Raw genomic sequence first — 20,094 nt, 5'->3', positions numbered from 1 at the left:
CACAACCGGCCGTGATTGGGAGTCCCATAGTGCAGCGTGCAATTGGCCCAGCATCGTCTGGGTTTGGCCGGTGTAGGCCGTCATTGTAAATAAGAATTTGTTTTTAACTGACTTGCCGAGTTAAATAAATGTTAAATACATTTTTTTTAAAAACATTGTCGTTTTAGAGAATTTGGCAGTACGTTCAACTGCAAACTACGTGTATGGCGTTGTGTGGATGAGTGGTTTGCTGACATTGTGAACAGAGTGCCCTATGGTGGCGGTGGGGTTATTGTATGGGCAAGCCACGAACAATGAACACAATTGCATTTTATCGATGGCTATTTGAATGCCCATAGTGAGGCCCATTTTTTTTAGGTATTTGTGACCAACATAGGCATTTCTATATTCCCAGTCATGTGAAATCCATAGATTAAGGCATAATGAATTTGTTTCAATTGACTGATTTCCTTATATGAACTGTAACTCAGTAAAATCGTAGAAATTGTTGCATGTTGTGTTATATTTTTGTTCAGTATAGTAAGCCAAATAGCTACTCAGAATATCTGCATTGACCGCTTTTGCACAAACTCGTTCTGACTATGCACACATACTTATATTGACACTCCAACACACACACATAATAGTTATGGTGCTTTTAAGACAACTGGGAACTCGGGAAGAAAAACGAGGTCATATCATGAAGTCATGAACGCGGCATTATTCTCGTTGACTTTGTGCCGGATGTCGTCAGCTACATACAGGAAATGAAAAGGAAGAGGAAAAAGGCCCAAATTCGATACAAACAGAAATGTACAGCTCTGATAACAACGCTAGTGATATTGTTCACTTTCAAATGGAGGACTAATGTTGACTCTCGGAATCCATGGAGACCCATGAAGAAACGCCAATAATCTACACAATGGAAAACAAGCCGATTGTGACATGTTAGTTAACCTTTGAGTTGTCTCGTTAACGTTAGCTAGCTAGCAATGTTAGCCTACAGTATACCTCAGTGGTTGCTGTGCGGTGTGAATCTGAGTGACACCTCAACCAATGCAGTGGCCGCTGCAGATAATCTATGTTGTCTAACCGGCATGCTAGCCAGCTACCGTATACAGTTTTTAAAGATTGTTTCAGAAGTCCTACATTGACAATTTTGAAAAGGGCATAGCTTGCTAGCTTGGCTACAGTTAGTAGCTAACTAGCCAATAAAATAGCCTATTCCTTATGCAGCATTTCGGCATCCCCTCACTTTCTTATTTTACAAAGTCGGCTCGTGATTTTTTAGCTAGCTAGTTAACAAGCTACTAATCAAACGAGGCCTGTATAAGAAGAGCAACAAGTAGTACACTGCGCTGGCTGTTCAAGTTTGAGCAGAGGACTGTCAATGTATAAATGACAAGTTCAAATCAAATTTTATTGGTCACACATGGTTAGCAGATGTTAATGCGAGTGCTTCTAGTCTCGATCATGCAGTAATATCTAACCAGTAATCTAACAATTTCACAACAACTACCTTTTACACACAAGTGTAAAGGAATTAATAAGAATGTGTACATATAAATATATGGATGAGCGATGGCCGAACTGCATAGACAAGATGGTGTAGAGTACAGTATATACATATGAGATGAGTAATGTAGGAGATGTAAACATTATATAAAGTGGCATTGTTTAAAGTGACTAGTGATACATTTATTACATCCAATTTTTAATTATTAAAGTGGCTAGAGATTTGAGTCAGTATGTTGGTAGCAGCCATTCAATGTTAGTGATGGCTGTTTAACAGTCTGATGGCCTTGAGCTAGAAGCTGTTTTTCAGTCTCTCGGTCCCAGCTTTGATGCACCTGTACTGACCTCGCCTTCTGGATGATAGCGGGGTGAACAGGCAGTGGCTTGGGTGGTTGTTGTCCTTGATGATCGTTTGGACCTTCTTGTGACATCGGGTGGTGTAGGTGTCCTGGAGGGCAGGTAGTTTGCCCCCGGTGATGTGTTGTGCAGACCTCACTACCCTCTGGAGAGCCTTACAGTTGTTTTCGGTGACAAGCCAAATTTATTCAGCCTCCTGAGGTTGAAGAGGCAACCTAGACAATACCCTGACAGGACGTACTTTCGAGAACATATTTTCTAGCTAGCTAGTGTAGTTCGCTATTATGTAGCCTAAGGTGTGCAGTGAGACCTAGCTAGATGGCTAGCTAATAAAATGTAACGAAACAAAAGAGTCACAGATCTTGTTGATCCCTGAAAATGGAATAAGATGCTGGTTGGAAGCAGAGTACCTGTCTGCTTTCCCTTTCTCTCTCTCTTCACTACTGTCTCTCAACCCCGACACACAGGTGCTGGCGACCAGAGCCTGTTCACTTCCCTCTACACCTCTCTGGCACAGCAGTTACCCAAGGAGCCCATGGAGTGGAGGAGGTGAGCTATTGGGATGTTTGCACTTCGCTATCAGATGTGTGTGTGCAGGCATGCGCAACTGTGTGATCACCGCAAAGTTGTGTGTGTACGTGTTTGAGTGTGTGGCTGACTGTTTTAAGTTCCTTTGTTTTCAATGCCAATGTCTCCTCATCTGAAGGTCCTACGGACGCGCACCAAAGATGATTCACCTCGAGGCCAACTTTGTTCAGTTCAAAGAGGAGCTGCTTCCTAAGGACGGAAATAGAGCCTTGCTCACCTTCCCCTTCCTGCACATATACTGGACAGACTGTTGTGTGAGTAGTCAGCTAGTCACTATTTGATTTAGTAAGAACATATTGGACAGACCGGCATTGTTGGTCAGCTCCAATAGCGCTCCAATAGCGGTTTGTGTGCACGTCTTATATGGGTGTATTAATGCTATTTGTATTTCTAAATCTCAACATGTAAAGCACGCCTCCCATTGGCCATTCGGATGCATAGGCTGTAGCCTGTCTACCATTGACTATCAGCCCGTCACCCACCACTTTGCAATGTGAGCTTGAGGCAGTATAATTGTTTGAAACCTGTCCGTTTTACTTCACTTAAAATAATGAGGCATGTCTTACCTTGCTTCAAAGTAGCCTTGTGAAAATCCATCCATAGAAACGTGGAGGCAATTATTTTATATGGACTTTGTCATGCCGTTAACCAACGTTTCTCTCCTGTTCTAATGGTTTTCGTATCAACTTTCTTTCATTGTCCATAAGCCAATTTCACAATCCTAGTCATGTAGCAAGCCATCAATAGTAGTTGCTATTATATTCCCCCTCTTTCTAAGTTTCTGACAGAGATTTTCATCTCTGTCACATATGGAACATTAGGTACGCTGTTTTGAACTGTGTTTTCCACTAATTGCACTTTGGCAAATGTTTGAAAATGACGTTTTATTGGCTCCTCCATTACAGGAGTTGCATGTTCAATAATAGGCTATAGCCTTTTGACTGTAAGATGATAGGCTTGCTATTGTTGCATGTTTCCGTTAAGCTCTTAATGAAAAATGGCCAGTCCTTATATGCATGCATCGTATCAGAGAGGAAGAGGCAAAGCGAGAGGTTTCACTTTAGCCAAAATCTGTCCAATTCGTTTCTATGGGCTTATTTTGGGCCTAAGCTTGTCGCCAGCCTTCCCGCCTTGGGATGACTCACATTGTTAGGGCGGGAACATAAGCATCTCGTCATTATATACAGATCTGATATAATTTTTTGGGGGCACGTCATTTTACTGTTTGGAAAATGTTTTACTGTTTGTTGACCGCTTAATGAGGGTCAGTTTGCATCCCTAGCATGGAATCTACAAGGTGTCAAGCGTTCCACATGCTGGCCATGTTGACTCTAATGCTTCCCACAGTTGTGTCAAGTTGGCTGGATATCCTTTGGGTGGTGGACCATTCTTGATACACACAGGATATTGTTGAGCCAGCAGTGTTGCTGTTCTTGACACAAACCGGTGCGCCTGGCACCTACTACCGTACCCTGTTCAAATGCACTTAAATCAATTGTCTTGCCCATTCACCCTCTGAATGGCACACAATCCATGTCTCAATTGTCTCAAGGCTTAAAAATCCTTCTTTAACCTGTCTCCTCCCCTTCATCTGCACTGATTGAAGTGGATTTAAGAAGTGACATCAATAGGGAATCATAGCTTTCACCTGGTCAGTCTGTCATGGAAGGAGCAGGTGTTTTTAATGTTTTGTACACTCTGTGTGTGCGTGTGTGTGTCTCAGGACACAGAGATGTACAAGGCGTCGGTGAAGGATGACATGCTGCGGTGGCAGAGCACCCTGCGGCTGGACGGCTCGGTGGACTGGCTCATCGTGGTGGTGGAGAGCGAAGCCAAGAAGAAGAACAAGACCAACATCCTGCCGCGCACCTCCATCGTAGACAAGATCCGCAACGACTTCTGCAACAAGCAGAGCGACAGGTCGGCAACATCACCGCTCTTATGTCTTGTTAGAACAGAATCCGAGCTATTTTGTCTACCAAGGGACCCTCCTGGAGATCTACTGGGCGGGCATGCTCTCTTCTGATCCATTTCTGTTGTGTAACACACCAGATTCATCTTATCAATGACCTGAGCAACTAATTTAGTAGAATCAGATGTGTTAGATGAGGGATGGCGCAAAAGCCTGCAGGAGTGTGGCTCTCCAGGAGGACTTTTCTCTCTAACACCACCTCCCCCCACTCTCTCTCTCCCCTCAACATGGTTCAGGTGTGTGGTTCTGTCTGACCCTCTGAAGGAGTCGTCTCGGTCCCAGGATTCGTGGAGCTCCTTCCTGACTAAGCTGCGCACCTTGCTGCTCATGTCCTTCACCAAGAACCTGGGCCGCTTCGAGGATGACATGCGCACGCTCCGCGAGAAACGCACCGAGCCCGGCTGGAGCTTCTGCGACTACTTCATGGTGCAGGTGGGTCCCTCCCACCGCCTGTCAATCATCCATGCTCTACGGCAGGGGAAGCAGTTGTAACCTATTTAACCAATGGGGGTGTGTGTGTGTTGTGCAGGAGGAGTTGGCCTTTGTGTTTGAGATGCTGCAGCAGTTTGAGGATGCTCTGGTCCAGTATGACGAGCTGGACGCTCTCTTCACTCAGTATGTCCTCAATTTTGGGGCTGGAGGTAGAGTGGCATTGTTTACTACCCTTACCATGGCTCTACAGTGTGACCATTTTACATGCATATCCGCCTAAATATTTAGCCGTATGATCTAGAATTTTTATTTAGCAGCACCAGTGTGCTAAGAAATGAAGTATTCCAGCTTTATTACTCCCCAAAATATTTAATTGTGCTTCAAAATGTATTCATGTATGCCTACATTTTTCAACTTAGGTGCACACGTGCTCCTTGTAAAAAGGTCAGCATAGAGCCCTGCCTACCTGTACTATAGGCCTATTTGTGTGTATGTTTACTGTACTACTCAGGGCAAAATCTTATTATTGTGTCCATGTCTGTTGTGTCTCTTTCTATGTTGTGTCTTTCAGACGGGGCCAACTGGCTGGGCTCGTTCTGTGCCCCGGTGAAGCGCTGGAGCGGGCTGCTCTTGCGGCGGCCCATCGACATGGAGAAGCGCGAGCTGATCCAGCGTGGTGAGGCCAGCCTGCTGGACCTGCGCAGCTACCTCTTCTCCCGCCAGTGCACCCTGCTCATCTTCCTCCAGAGGCCCTGGGAGGTCACCCAACGAGCCCTGGAGCTGCTGCACAATTGTGTCCAGGAGCTGCGCCTGCTCGAGGTATAGTGTGTTTTTGAGTACTGTATTGCAGTCCGACTGGGCCAAACTGCTGACATAAGAATCACCTTCGGTCCCAAATTACTACTCATTATGTGATGAAGATGAACTATTCTGCAGTGCACCTCATCTTGCTCAAACTGATCCCCTCAAACACTCTGATTCTGGCCATGCACATTCCAGTGTTTCCCCTACCATTGTGTAACTCTGTTGCCTCCTGACAACAAAAAGTTTGGTTGGAAACATTAATTTTGGTGTCATACATTGGCTTTGGGTTGTGTATGAGCGGTGTGTTTGTGTGTGTGGGGTGCAGATGGAGAAGGTTTGTGGACTCAAAAAAGTATATAAAATGTAAATCTAGAGATCCTCATCCTGTGTGTGTAGGTGTCTGTGGTCCAGGGGGCGTTGGACTGCTGGGTGTTCCTCAGCTGTCTGGAAGTGCTGCACAGGATCGAGGGCTGCTGCGACCGCGCCCAGCTAGAGGCCAACTGCTCCCACACTGTCGGCCTGTGGACCTACGCCACAGAGAAGGTACCCTACCTACCTACCTACGTATACAGTGCATTCAGGAAAGTATTCAGACCCCTTGACTTTTTACACATTTTGTTATTGCACAGCCTTATTTTAAAATTGATTACATTTATTAAATAAAATGTTTTCATCAATCTACATAATGACAAAGCAAAAACAGTTTTTTAGACATTTTCACACTAGCCTGTGTAAGGGCTATTTGACCATGAAGGAGAGCGATGGAGTGCTGCATCAGATGACCTGGCCTTCACAATCACCTGACCTCAACCCAATTGAGATGGTTTGGGATGAGTTGGACCTCAGAGTGATGGAAAAGCAGCCAACAAGTGCTCAGCATATGTCGGAACTCCTTCAAGACTGTTGGAAAAGCATTCCAGTTGAAGCTGGTTGAGAGAATGCCAAGCGTGTGCAAAGCTGTTTTGAGGTCTTGACTATAATTTTACAATGTAGAAAATAGTACAAATAAAGAAAAAACATTGAATGAGTAGGTGTGTCCAAATACTTTTGTCTGGTACTGTAAGTATTCAGATCCTTTACTCAGTACTTTGTTGAACACCTTTGGCAGTGATTACAGCATAGTCCTCTTGGGTATGACACTATAAGATTGGCACACCTGTATTTGGGAAGTTTCTCACGTTCTTCTCTGAAGATCCTCTCAAGGTCTGTCAAGTTGGAGGGGAGCGTCGCTGCACAGCTATTTTCAGGTCTTTCTGGAGATGTTCGATCGGGTTTAAGTCCGGGCTCTGGCTGGGCCACTCCCGGACATTCAGAAACTTGTCCCGAAGCCACTCATGCGTTGTCCTGTTGGAAGGTGAACCTTCGCCCTTGTCTGAGGTCCTGAGCGCTCTGGAGCAGGTTTTCATCGAGGATCTCTCTGTTCTTTGCTCCGTTCATCTTTCCCTCTATCCTGACTAGTCTCCCAGTCCCTACTGCTGAAAAACATCCCCACAGAATGTTGCTGCCACCACCATGCTACACCGTAGGGATGATGCCAGGTTTCCTCCAGACGTGACCCTTGGCATTCAGGCCAAATAGTTCAATCTTGTTTTCATCAGACCAGAGAATCTGTTTTCTTATTGTCTTGAGAGTCTTTAAGTGCCTTTTTTCAAACTCCAAGTGGGCTGTCATGTGCCTTTTTACTGAGGAGTTGCTTCTGTCTGACCATTCTACCAGAAAGACCTGATTGGTGGAGTCCTGCAGAGAAGGTTGTCCTTCTGGAAGATTCTCCCATCTCCACAGAAGAACTTCTCAGTTTGGCTGGGTGACCAGCTCTATGAAAAGTCTTGGTGGTTCCAAACTTCTTCCATGTAAGAATGATGGAGGCCACAGTGTGCTTTTTTTGGTACCCTTCCCCAGATCTATGCCTTGACACAATCTCTTTGCTCTGACATGCACTGTCAGCTGTGGGACCTTATATAGATAGGTGTGTGCCTTTCCAAATTATGTCCAATTAATTGAATTTACCACAGATGGACTCCAATCAAGTTGTAGAAACATCTCCTAGGATGATCAATGGAAACAGGATGCGCTTGGGCTCCCGAGTGGCGCAGCGGTCTAAGGCACTGCATCTCAGTGCTAGAGGCGTCACTATAGACCCTGGTTCGATTCTGGGCTGTATCACAACCGGACGTGATTGGGAGTCCCATAGGGCGGTGCACAATTGGCCCAGCGTCGTTAGGGTTTGGCCCGGACTAAGCCGTAATTGTAAATAAGAATTTGTTCTTAGCTGACTTGCCTAGTTAAATAAAAATAAATACATTTAGAGTCTCATAGCAAAGGGTCTGAATACATACAGTTGAAGTCAAAAGTTTACAAACACTTATGTTGGAGTCATTAAAACTTGTTTTCAACCACTCCACAAATGTCTGGTTAACAAACTATGGTTTTGGCAAGTCGGTTAGGACATCTACTTTGTGCATGACACAAGTAATTTTTTTAACAATTGTTTACAGACAGATTATTTCACTCACAATTCCAGTTCGTCAGAAGTTTACATACACTAAGTTGACTGTGCCTTTAAACAGCTTGGAAAATTCCATAAAATGATGTCATGGCTTTAGAAGCTTCTGAGAGGCTAATTGACATAATTTGAGTCAATTGGAGGTCTACCTGTGGAATAATTTCAAGGCCTACATTCAAACTCAGTGCCCCTCTGCTTGACATCATGGGAAAATCAAAAGAAATCAGCCAAGACCTCAGAAAACAAATTGTAGACCTCCACAAGTCTGGTTCATCCTTGGGAGTAATTTCCAAATGCCTGAAGGTACCACGTTCACCTGTACAAACAATAGTACGCAAGTATAAACACCATGGGACCACGCAGCCATCGTACTGCTCAGGAAGGAAACGTGTTCTGTCTCCTAGAGATGAACGTACTTTGGTGCGAAAAGTGCAAATCAATCCCAGAACAACGGCAAAGGACCTTGTGAAGATACTTTTGTACCCGTTTCCTCCAGTATCTATATCCACAGTAAAACAAGTCCTATATTGACATAACCTGAAAGGCCGCTCAGCAAAACAACCATAAAAAAGCCAGACTATGGTTTGAAACTGCACATGGGGACAAAGATCTTACTTTTTGGAGAAATGTCCTCTGGTCTGATGAAACAAAAATCGAACCATTTGGCCATAATGGCCATCGTTATGTTTGGAGGAAAAAGGGGGAAAGCTTGCAAGCTGAAGAACACCATCCCAACCGTGAAGCACGGGGGTGGCAGCATCATATTGTGGGGATGCTTTGCTGCAGGAGGGACTGGTGTACTTCACAAAATAGATGGCATCATGAGGATGGGAAATTATGTGTGTATATTGAAGCAACATCTCAAGACATCAGTTAAAGTTAAAGCTTGGTCGCAAATGGGTGTTCCAGATGGACAATGACCCCAAGCATACTTCCAAAGTTGTGGCAAAATGGCTTAAGAACAACAAGGTATTGGAGTGGCGATCACAAAGCCCTGACCTCAATGCTATAGAGAATTTGTGGGCAGAACTGGAAAAAGTGTGTGCAAGAAAGGAGGCCTACAAACCTGACTCAGTTACACCAGCTCTGTCAGGAGGAATGGGCTAAAATTCACCCAACTTATTGTGAGAAGCTTGTGGAAGGCTAGCCAAAACATTTGACCCAAGTTAAACAATTTAAAGGCAATTCTACCAAATACTAATTGAGTATGTAAACATCTGACCCATGTGATGAAAGAAATAAAAGCTGAAATAAATAATTCTCTCTACTATTATTCTGACATTTCATATTCTTAAAATAACGTGGTGATCCTAACTGACCTATGACAGGGAATTTTTACTAAGATTAAATGTCAGGAATTGTGAAAAACTGAGTTTAAATGTATTTGGCTAAGGTGTATGTAAACTTCCAACATCAACTGTATCTAAATGAGGTCTGGTTTTTATTTTTAATGAATTTGCAATCAATTCTAAAATCTGTTTTCGCTGTGTCATTATGGGGTATTGTGTGTAGGTTTATTGGGGGGAAAAATTATTTAATCAATTTTAGAATAAGGCTGTCACGTAACAAAATGTGGAAAAAGTCAAGGGGTCTGAATACTTTCCGAATGCACTGTACCGACTGCACCTCTGATTTAACGCACACCACTGCAGGTACACTGTGTTATGTTAGCCCCTACCCTGCGGACCTACACTGTTCTAAAGGCATCAGTGCTTCTTAGTCCAAGACTAGGCTTAATCTGTGTCTGCGAAACTGGCCCGAGGGGTTTTACGTGGTCAAGAAACTCTGATAACACACTTTCTGGTGATCGTCGTAAGATTCCATTTCCAGCTTGTCATTGTGGCCCTATGTATGTTGTGACGCGTGTGTTGTTGTGTTCCCAGCTAAAGTCTCTGGGCTACCTGTGTGGCCTGGTGGCCGAGAAGGGCCCCACCTCCGAGGACCTAAACCGCACCGTAGACCTTCTGGCTGGCCTGGGGGAAGAGAGACCAGAGACGGGTATTACACACACTAATGCCCTAGGCTTTAGCTCAGCAGGCTAACACAGGTGTGCTGGAGACTCAGTTGGTTCACAATAGGCCCTTAGTTATAAAGTAGTAGTACCTGAGCATTGCATTAGAATGGATAATGTTGGATGGTGTCATTTGATAATGGTTGAGCTGTGTTGTATGCCATGTCAAAACCACTTAGCCCTCTGTTGTGCAGATGACTCTGTTTGAGGTTGAAGTGGGTTACTTTTACTGTCAACGCAAACGCATCATTGTGAGGACTTGGAAGTTCTTTGCGCCAAGGAAAAAGCTGAAATGGTCTTTAGAGATAGTCTAAGTGTCTCTCCTGTGTTCTCTCTTACAGTCAACAGCCTGCAGAGCCCTTACAAAAAACTCAATGAGGCCTTATCGTCTGTGGAGGCATTTGAAAAACACTATCTGGTAAGTGCCATGTTGATTAGGTGGAAAATGGTGTAGCCAGTAACAGTAGTCCTTGTTTAGAGCTTTGATTAGGCTTCATAATCTTGTGTGTGGGTGTGTGGGACACTTCCTAGACAGAGTGCCTCTGTTTATAGTTTTGGTATCTAGTTCATTGGGTCCCATTGCCCTCCGGGCCTGCTCTCTTTAGGCACTGGGGCAGAAAGCCATCACAGAGCTAAACATTCTTATTTAGTGAATGTCATCTTTGTCCTCTGATGAGCCTTCTCCCCCTCCCTATCTCTCTCTCTCTCTCTCCCCCTCTATTCCACTCTCTTACCCTTTCTCCCTCCCTCCCTCTTTTCAGGAGCTGTCTCATGCTGCAATGGAGATGTACAGAGCCATAGGCAGGATGCGCTCATCCCGGCTCATTGGAAAGAGTCTAGCTGAGTTTTACATGTAAGCCTTTCTCTCTATCTTTTTTTGTGTTCTCTCTGCCCTCTGCCTCCCACTCTCCATCTCTGAATGGTGTTTCCAGTGAGGGAATCATTTAGATTAAATGTAGTATACCTGTTGTAAGTTTTCAAACGATGAAGGTTGCTGGAAAAAATTATTAGCCCCAGTCAGCTAAATGTGCTAATGACTAATGAATGAAAGATTATAGGGTTGCTCTAATTGATTGATGCTAAATGAATAAAAACTGTGTTAACTGTGTGTGTGGTTTGTGTGCGTAGGAAGAAAGGTGACCCGGAGAGAGCAGAGTGCTTCCTTGATGACTCTCTGAGGTCCTACGTGGCAGAGGGGTGGAGCCTGCAGGTGACTCATACCCGGAAGCAGATGGCCGAGTGTCAGAAGCTCTTGCAGCAGACTGAAGAGTATCCTTCAAAAATGCTGCGTTCAAAACAACTGGGAACTCTGGGGGGGGAGGGGGAGGGGGAGGGGGGGGGGGGGACAAGCTCCGACTGGGGAAAAATCGTTTTGAATGGTCATCCAACTCAGAATTCCAACTCGGAAACTTTCTAGAGCTCTGACTTGAAGATCACTGACCTCGTGATTTGACAGAGTTTACACACTGACCACCTCACTACAGGATCGTATTCATTATAGCACACTGTTGCAAAACAAAACAAGTGTTTGCCATTGGACAAGTTCAGGTAGTCCCTGTCTGTTTCCTTCTGTTTTTTTCTGTTCTGTGCCTTGTGTATATGACCCAATGTCAATCAGTCTCAGTGGACGTGTTCGACATTGAAACCAATTTTAAAGGCTAATCGAGACTGACTACGAATCACCTTGCATCATAAATAACTGCTCAATGTTATTTTGTAGGTCAGTCAGCCACAATTTATCCTTAATACATCACGGTTTAGATGCTCTCAACATGGACAATGTCTTCATTGGTGTACATTCAATATGACCCAGGGTCATGTTCAATAGGGCCAACCGTAGCTACATTTTTTCAATGGAAAACAAAAACGTGGGACTCCTATTGGAAAGATGGTACCTCCCTGGTTCATACCTTTTCGGAGCATTATTTCTTTCCCCTATTTTGTGTCTACTGAACACAACCCAGCCTTCTGTGCTGTCACTTGTTTGAGAGGTCATCTGTTAATTGAGTGGGTGGACTAAAGATTTTCATCATGGGTAGCTAGGTGAATAATGACCACAAAGGAAGGTTGGCTACTATTTTACTCCTATCCAATCCGCATGCTCGGTAGGGAATCCTTTCTGAAGGCTTTCTCACTCTCCTTTCACTCTCCCATTGCATTGAAATAGTCAAGATACAGACACCTGGCTATCTTCTAGTTCAGGTTTCCTTGACTCACTGTGCCAGCTACCTGCAGACCAGTGCCTTGCTGGCGGGCGACGCCAACCTGACAGAGGAGGAGAGGAAGCACTTCTACCAGGTGATCCTTACCTTCGCCAGCCAGCCCCCGGCACCCTCAGGTGAACACACACACACCACGTACACTCGAGACATGGCAGGAACAGTCAGTTGTTTGTCCTCATTGATGCAGGAAGAACTTCTGAGAGACTTTCCAACTAAACTGGTCAAACATGTAAACAGCGGCTAGCTTTTCGCCCAAGACTGATCAACATTAGCCTGGTCCCCAGATCTGTTTGTGCATTTTGCCTGCTCCATTGTCATTGTCAAGCCTAACAATTCCATAAGAGAACAGAAAGACTGGCACCCAGGCTAGACCAACATAACTCTGACTTCACAATGTTGCCATGTAATGCCATGCCCTCTGTCACTTCCCTCTCTCATCCCCCTCTTCCTCCTCTCGTCTCTCCAGACCAGACTGTGGCTCTGAGCATGGCGGCGTTTGCCCAGCTGCGCCAGATGCAGTTCAGCCCGCCTGGCGCCGTGGTGCACGTGGGTGCCGCCCTGCAGCTGGAGCTGCGCGTGCGCTGCCTGATGCCTGTGGCCGTGCAGGTAGAGCAGCTGGCTGCCACTCTCCACTTCAGCCTGGAGCAGGGCGGGGCGAGGGGCCGGGCGGGCGGCACCCAGAGGAGGACAGGCCAGGAACCACAAGGCCAGGGGGACGGGGTGGTCCTGTTCCCCCAGGGAAGCTCCCTAGCTGGGGCCGGGATGGGCGCTTCGCTACCCCCCGCACTGGAGCTTTATGAAATGCAGGACCGCAGCCCGTCGGACAGCTCGCTCAACTCCACGGGGGTGGTGTGTAAGAACATGCACCTGCTGCTGCGGCGCCACGACAGCTCAGCCTCCCTAGACACGCCCACCGCCGGGGCCCTCCCGGCAGCGGTTGCCGTGGACGACGGGGCCCAGATGCTGAGGGCACGCGACATCACGCTACAGCCCGGCGACAACAGCATCTTGTTCACGGCCCCTGTACGTTTGTTTTTTTGTTTTTTCAGCCTCCTATAATATCAACAGTCATGTCTCGAGTCCACCCCATGGATCATTTTCAATTGGTCTAAAGAAATCTGTAATCTCCTTGCGTCCTCTCCATTAAAGCAGAATGGGGAACGCTGTCAGTTAGAGGTCAAGTGTCACTTTATCACTCCTTGTCGGTCTCTCTTTTTCTCTTCCCCCTCTCTCCACTCTCTCGCCCTTTTCTCTCTAGACTGGAGAGCCGGGCTCGTACACGTTACGTCAGCTGTGCGGGAGCGTGGGGAGAGTCCAGTTTGTCCAGTCTCACATCTACCCTGTGGTGCAGTACGAGGTCTACTCCCAGGAGCCTCAGCTCACCATCGAGCCCCTCTCAGGTCTGTCTGTCTGGCCCTCTGTCCCCCTCTTTTGCCATAAACAATGGATGCTAATCGCTGCCTGTTGGACTGGGTCATCCTTGTATTTTGACATTTGTGACTGTGTAACTGTGTGTATCTGTGTTTGCCCTCCAGACAACCTGTTGGCAGGCATTCCCCAGAAGGTGAAGTTCACCATAGCAACAGGCCACTACAATGTGAAGAAGGGTGACGCGCTGCAGCTTAGCAATACAGACTCCATGCCCATCCTCCACTCTAGCTGCTGCTCTGCTACCATCCTGTCCAGCACGGGAGGTCAGCCTTCCTTCCATCCACTCTGGGTCAAGGGTCAGAGAGGTTAAAGGGATAGTTCATCCAGATGAACAAATTTTCCTCGTTACATTGAAAGTAGTCTATAGACGGGGAGAGACTGCAATCCACACCTTTTGTTTAACTAGACACTGCTTCCAATCACTAATATTAGCCCAGGCAGGTCTGGGGGTTACCATGGAGATCAATGACCCTCGGTCCTTAGGGGGAGACACCTTTAGCGTTCCATGCTGACTGCCTTTCCCTACTTATGCTGTTGCTAACTATTTTCTGTTCTCGCTCTCTCGAACCCTCTCTCCATCTCTTTGCAGAGCGCGTGGGGGAGCGTGCTCTTTCTGTCCAGTCATCGGAGAAGGTGACCAGCATTTCCCTGCCCCCAACCCCTCCCTACCACACCCTGGAGTTCCAGCTGGAGGTGCTGTGCCACATCCCCCCCACGCCCTTCAAGCCCGACATCGAGCGTCTCACCAATGGCGAGGTTCGCCACCGGCCCAAGAGCCACAGTCAGGCAGACAGTGGCATGATCCACATCGACCAGAAGGTTAGAAGACCGTTTGTCCTCCTAACCTATAGAACCCCAGGACCACCTTTATGTCATTTATTTGGGTCATGTTCATTAGGCTCCCAACGGAAGACAACAGACTGAAACGTAGGGACTACCTGGATTTGTCCAATGAGTATTCCGCCTCAAAATGTTTGAAAGTGTTTTGTTACGCTGTGCCCTAATGAACATGACCATGCCTAACAGATGTTTACAGCCCTGTGTGTTCTCTTTCTCTCTCCATAGGTCTCCATCGACTGTCCTTGGTCCATCTACTCCACGCTCATATCCCTCACCTTCTATGTCCCTTTCAAAGCCAAGCACTCAATACTCTCTGCTGGGAAAAGGTAGGGGAGACACTCCATCTGCTTTTACTGTATGGGGAAACATTTTTGTCACGCACAGTCACAGATGTGTGCAAAAAAATACAGCATGATTTCATTTGAACCTTTTTAAAATGTATTTACTGAGTGATGCACCAAATGCAAATTCCAATTGCAGTATTTGGAACCTGCGTTGGGTAATATACCTTCTCGTCTACAGGATTTGAAATGCCCCAAAAAATAAATAGCTGAGCCCTCGGTGTCTATTCATTGACGTGTCTGCTCAGTCATTTAGTAAGGAATCTATGGTGACGTTGAGAATCTGACTCCTCTGACTGGTCACACAGGAAGTATATACAGGTGTGTCTCCAGAACGTGTCCGACACAAACTTCCAGCTGGCGGACCCGGTCCTCACAGAGCGCCAGCCCACAATCCCGGTGGAGCTGCTCTCATTCAATGCTAAAACACAACAGGTGAGTAACTGACCGTGCACACACACTTCATCCCTCACTCACTCGCTCACTCACTCATCTGTTCGGATCCTCTTTGCCTCAGACGGTGTGCAGTCAGCAGTCAGTCTTCTGCCTGTGGGAGATGCGTTGGGCCAAACACCTCCCGCTGTGCCTGCAGTGTGCATTCTCCGCCAGCTTCGCGCCCGTCTCCGCCTCTGACGCACACACAGCCTTCAAACCCTACCGCTACGAGTTCCAGCTGGACCGGGTCTCTGTGCGTATACTCAAGACCCAGCTCTGGGTCCCCATCATTAGGCACCACATGAAAGAAAAACACATATTTTTTGTTTTTCATTGCAAAACTAATGAACACAACCCTGTTCTCATCACAAACAAACGCCGTTCTGGTTCTCGAACATTGTTCAATGTTGCTAACCGTGGACTCTGCTAAACCCTCCTCTCCAGACCCTTTACAGCTTGAAAGCCGAGATCTTGCCGTCGTCTGGTGACCAGCACTGTCGCACCGGCGCCCTCTGTGGCCTCGAGGTATCGATCACACGGCAGGCAGAGCCCAGCGAGACTGAAGGGGAGGAGGAGGAGTCTACAGAAATAGAGGGCCTGAGGACCACCAAGCTCATGTATGAAGGTAGGACACGGGAAGGTGTGTGTGTGTCCGTCCATGTCCGTTATTTACCTATCTACCCTGGTGTGTGTTGTCTGCAGTGGTGGACAACAGCAGTAACTGGGCGGTGTGTGGCAAGAGCTCGGGGGTGGTGTCCATGCCCGTGGCTGCCAGCGCCACACACAGGGTTCAGATGGAGGTCATGCCCCTGTTCGCTGGGCACCTGCCCTTCCCCAACATCAAAGTGTTCAAGTACCTGCCCCACAGTGCCGTTCCAGCCATTCAGCCGGACACAGGTATGTAACCCACAGCTGCAGAACGATACTTAAGCTCAGTGCGTAGCCATGTCTCCCATTACTTAACAAAATGGTGGTCAATATTTTGTGCCGTCTTTGTCAACCTCTTATACGCTGTTTATATTATTTGCTTACAAGCGTTATTACAGCATGTGTTGTACTCTCTCTCTCACACACACTCGGTCACATGCGCTCGTCTCCCTCTCTCTCTCTGGCTGCTCACAGACAGCTGCTTAGAGAACGACACCATGTCCCTGCTGGACAAAGGTCTGGACGACCAGGGCGACACGGCCAGCATCCGTAGCCGGGGCAGCATCCACTCGGTGGGCAGTGGGGAGCAGCAGAGGGGTCTGCCCATGCCCCGGCTGGAGCCCTTCAGTCCGGGACAGGTGTTCTATTGGAGCCAGGGGCGGCAGGTGCTGGTGCTGCCTGTTACTGACGACCACGTGATGGAGGTTAACGTCACATGACCCCTGTGGGCCGCTGCCCCCGCCCCTCGCTGTGCCCCCACCACGCCTGGACCTCTGTGGTTTGGTTCCTGGCTGTGGTTCTGGAACCGGGACGTGGCATGGCGGCAGAGAACTGACACTGGCTCTCCTCTCAGGACTCATTGCTGGGCGACCACTGGCCCTGCTCCTGTTCTGGCCTGAGTTCCATCTGCTCTATTTTTAACTTGTCAATCTTTTTCAGTATTCACTGAATTCTCATATGAAAATACCCCTCTCTCCCCCCACTGTCAGAGAAGAGGGTTTGGTGTACCTGTAATACTAGCTCTTTTATTGGTTCTTGCTCGGTGGAACCCCCCCACGCACCTGTGACTGGCTTGCTGGTTCCACTGATCGTCAACACAACCTTCTGTATGAGGCACACATGGACACACTGTGTTTGGACAGGGGTGCTTCGGTTTGTGGTTGTTTGTATTGGTTGGTGTGTGTCTGGCAAGTTGTGATAGATGAAAGGAAAGAGCGGAGCCAGTTAATTTGTGTGTGTGTGTGTGTGGGCAATATCATCTTCATATTTCCTCCTCACTCACTTTCAGCCCCTTGCCCCCCAAACCCTGCTGAATCCTCTATCCTTTGCTGTAGTCATAGTGCCACCCTGGCCACTGTACAAACTGTTCAATATGTACATATTATTCCAGAGGAATCACTGTACTGACTGACTGTGTGCAAAGGCTGCACCAAAAACAAATTGTCTCGAAGGAATAGGTTAGAGGTAAAATATTTTTGTTTTCGAGCAGGTGCGAGATGCACTTAATCTGAGTACTAACGAACACATGCTTTTGGCTCTGGAAGAGGACCTATTTTTGCCTTGTTTCTTGTTGTTCAGGTTTTAAGGTTCACTGAAATTCACTTATTCAAGTATTGGTGAAATCTGAGAACAATGGGATGAAATTGAACTTGGTTGTTTTCAGTGACTTTTTTTTCTGAAAGTGACCGTCTGTTTTGAAGTGTTACCATCATGTGTTCTGTATGACTTTGTGGTTTACTTGAATGCTGAGCAGGTAAATTCTATGTTTAGTAAATGTGGTTTCTGACCTTTTTTTTTTTTCATTTTTTTTTTTCAGACATTCGCTGTTGCTACGGTAACTGTCAGGGAGAGCACTTTCTTATCATAGCACAATTCTTTTAACAAAAACAACAATTTAGAAGGAGTGGAAATTCGCTTGTATAAATGCGATTGACGTTGGTTTATTGACCTATTTTTGTACTGTGTCGCCGGTCAAGTTCTGTTTGTTGCTCTGTGTCTGTCGGTGTGGTTGGTAGGTATCTACTGGAGGCCGATGAGGGCTTTGGGCCTGAGGCCTTAGCACACCCCCTCAGCTATACTCCTGTCCTGTATTCCTCGACCTCTGGGCTTGTATCTAGCATAATCCCACAAACAGAAAGTAGTGCTCACCGCCAGGACGAAAGGCAGGACGATTGTTCCCTCTATCTGGCCATCTTAATGAAAGAGAACCCCCCCCCCCCCCCCCCCCCCCCCACACTCAGAATCTACATACAGAACGTAGTTGCCCGATCCTACAGCAACATAACATGGGCCTGTCTTTCCATGTGTCCTCTGTGTGTCCTCGGGTGTCTAACTGGTCAGGAAAACTATGATATATGAAGACTATGATATATCAGTGCTCGTCTATGTACTCATCTTATTTTATGCCCAGCTGTATTTATTGTCTTTTTTATATATTATTTAACGGCAAATAGCTGGAAGGGATGGAATCAGTCACTCACAAAAAATAAATAATGCCATTGGGAATTGTCTGGTGATCTTTTTTTTTCTTCAAGTCATTGGTCACTGAAATCAGATTAAAAAAAATTGTATGTAAATTATTCCATAGAAGTTCAGCACCACTGATTGTTTTCAGATGAATTATTTAAACGAATCATATGTATGCATTATACAGTTGAAATTAAATATACCTATGTTTTAATGTGACTGTGTTCTGGTGCTCAGTAGAGTATTTGTGCGAAGAGAAACTGGACGGTTTTTGGGGTGGCTCAAATTAAACACCTACAAGGCCTGATTTGGCTACTATAAGCCTGTATGGTATCAACTAACTTGATCCTCAATGTGTTTCCTCACTCCTAAGTCGCATGCAATCTTGTCACACCCATAGCTTTTGTATATGAAGGGTGAGAAGTCCAAGTCTGAGGAACAGAAGACTGCAGGAGGGGGGCAGAGCAGGTCAGAGGGGGCAAGCCATGGAGGAACTTGTTGGTGCACATGAGGCTCTTAGGTGATGGGAATCTGACAGGGGGATCCAATGTAAGGTTGGGACACATGTCTTACATTTTCAGTAGCCTTTATATATAGAAGAAATCCTCAGATGCAGGGCTATTGTGGCAGGTTATGTAAAGCAGTTCTGTAAAAAAGTATTGGTGTAGGCCTAACTGACACTTAAATACACCAATACTTTTTTACAGAACTTCTTTACAATACGCGCCACGGTAGCCCTGGAAAACAGTGTGCTATATTAGCCATTGTGTGTTGTGACTAGGGCTGTTGCGGTGACCGTATTACCGCAACACCTAGCGGTCATGAAGGGAGTCAAATTCCATGTCACGGTAATTAGGCTTCTCCCATCAGCTTAAATCACGTGAAAAGCATCCTCCATTTGCTATTTAAGTGCACAAAATATGTATTTTTTCCCGCTGCCCCTGTTTCGAGACAGATGCATGATTCTTCAATTTTTTTATTTGACGGCCTGGCGAAAGGCCTCCTGCGGGGACGGGGGCTGGGATTCAAAATAAATCAAATAAAAATATGGGACAAAACACACATCACGACAAGGGAGACAACACGACACCTACATAGAGACCTAAGACGACAACATAGCATGGTAGCAACACAACATGGTAGCAGCACAAAACATGGTACAAACATTATTGGGCACAGACAACAGCACAAAGGCCAAGAAGGTAGAGACAATACATCACGCAAAGAAGCCACAACTTTCAGTAAGAGTGTCCATGATTGAGTCTTTGAATGAAGAAATCGAGATAAAACTATCCAGTTTGAGTGTTTGTTGCAACTCGTTCCAGTCGCTAGCTGCAACGAACTGAAAAGACGTGCGACTCAGAGATTTGTGTGCTTTGGGGACCTTTAACAGAATGTGACTGGCAGGACGGGTGTTGTATGTGGAGGATGAGGGCTGTAGTAGATATCTCAGATAGGGGGGGACTAAGGCCTAAGAGGGTTTAATAGATAAGCATCAACCAGTGGGTCTTGCGACAGGTATACAGAGATGACAAGTTTACAGAAGAGTA

The 20,094-nt window shown here is 46.4% G+C and overlaps 1 protein-coding gene across 1 annotated transcript; it reads left to right on the top strand.

Moving 5' to 3' along the window:
- Positions 1 to 714: 714 nt before the first annotated feature.
- LOC110495931 (trafficking protein particle complex subunit 10) lies at positions 715 to 18,763 on the top strand. The gene is made up of 23 exons (XM_021571461.2): positions 715 to 926; positions 2,319 to 2,400; positions 2,558 to 2,693; positions 4,163 to 4,359; positions 4,648 to 4,843; positions 4,941 to 5,052; positions 5,415 to 5,662; positions 6,044 to 6,190; positions 10,034 to 10,148; positions 10,503 to 10,579; positions 10,923 to 11,014; positions 11,290 to 11,430; positions 12,387 to 12,499; positions 12,850 to 13,406; positions 13,642 to 13,783; positions 13,919 to 14,077; positions 14,404 to 14,633; positions 14,880 to 14,980; positions 15,304 to 15,430; positions 15,513 to 15,683; positions 15,875 to 16,055; positions 16,133 to 16,327; positions 16,553 to 18,763. Exons 1-23 carry the CDS (start codon positions 866 to 868, stop codon positions 16,795 to 16,797), a joined length of 3,825 nt encoding a protein of 1,274 aa, XP_021427136.2. The 5' UTR covers positions 715 to 865; the 3' UTR covers positions 16,798 to 18,763.
- Positions 18,764 to 20,094: the final 1,331 nt, after the last annotated feature.

The sequence above is a fragment of the Oncorhynchus mykiss genome, chromosome 18 (genome assembly GCF_013265735.2).
Source record: "Oncorhynchus mykiss isolate Arlee chromosome 18, USDA_OmykA_1.1, whole genome shotgun sequence".
NCBI classification, from domain to species: domain Eukaryota; kingdom Metazoa; phylum Chordata; class Actinopteri; order Salmoniformes; family Salmonidae; genus Oncorhynchus; species Oncorhynchus mykiss.
Note: the sequence above shows the minus strand (reverse complement) of the source record. Positions and strands in the feature narration are given on the sequence as shown.

Coding starts and splice junctions, on each gene's coding strand:
- LOC110495931 (XM_021571461.2), top strand. CDS start 866: ATGGAGACCCATGAAGAAACGCCAATAATCTACACAATGGAAAACAAG. Junction 5,053..5,414: donor CCTCAATTTTGGGGCTGGAG/GTAGAGTGGCAT, acceptor TGTGTCTTTCAG/ACGGGGCCAACTGGCTGGGC. Junction 12,500..12,849: donor CCAGCCCCCGGCACCCTCAG/GTGAACACACAC, acceptor TCGTCTCTCCAG/ACCAGACTGTGGCTCTGAGC.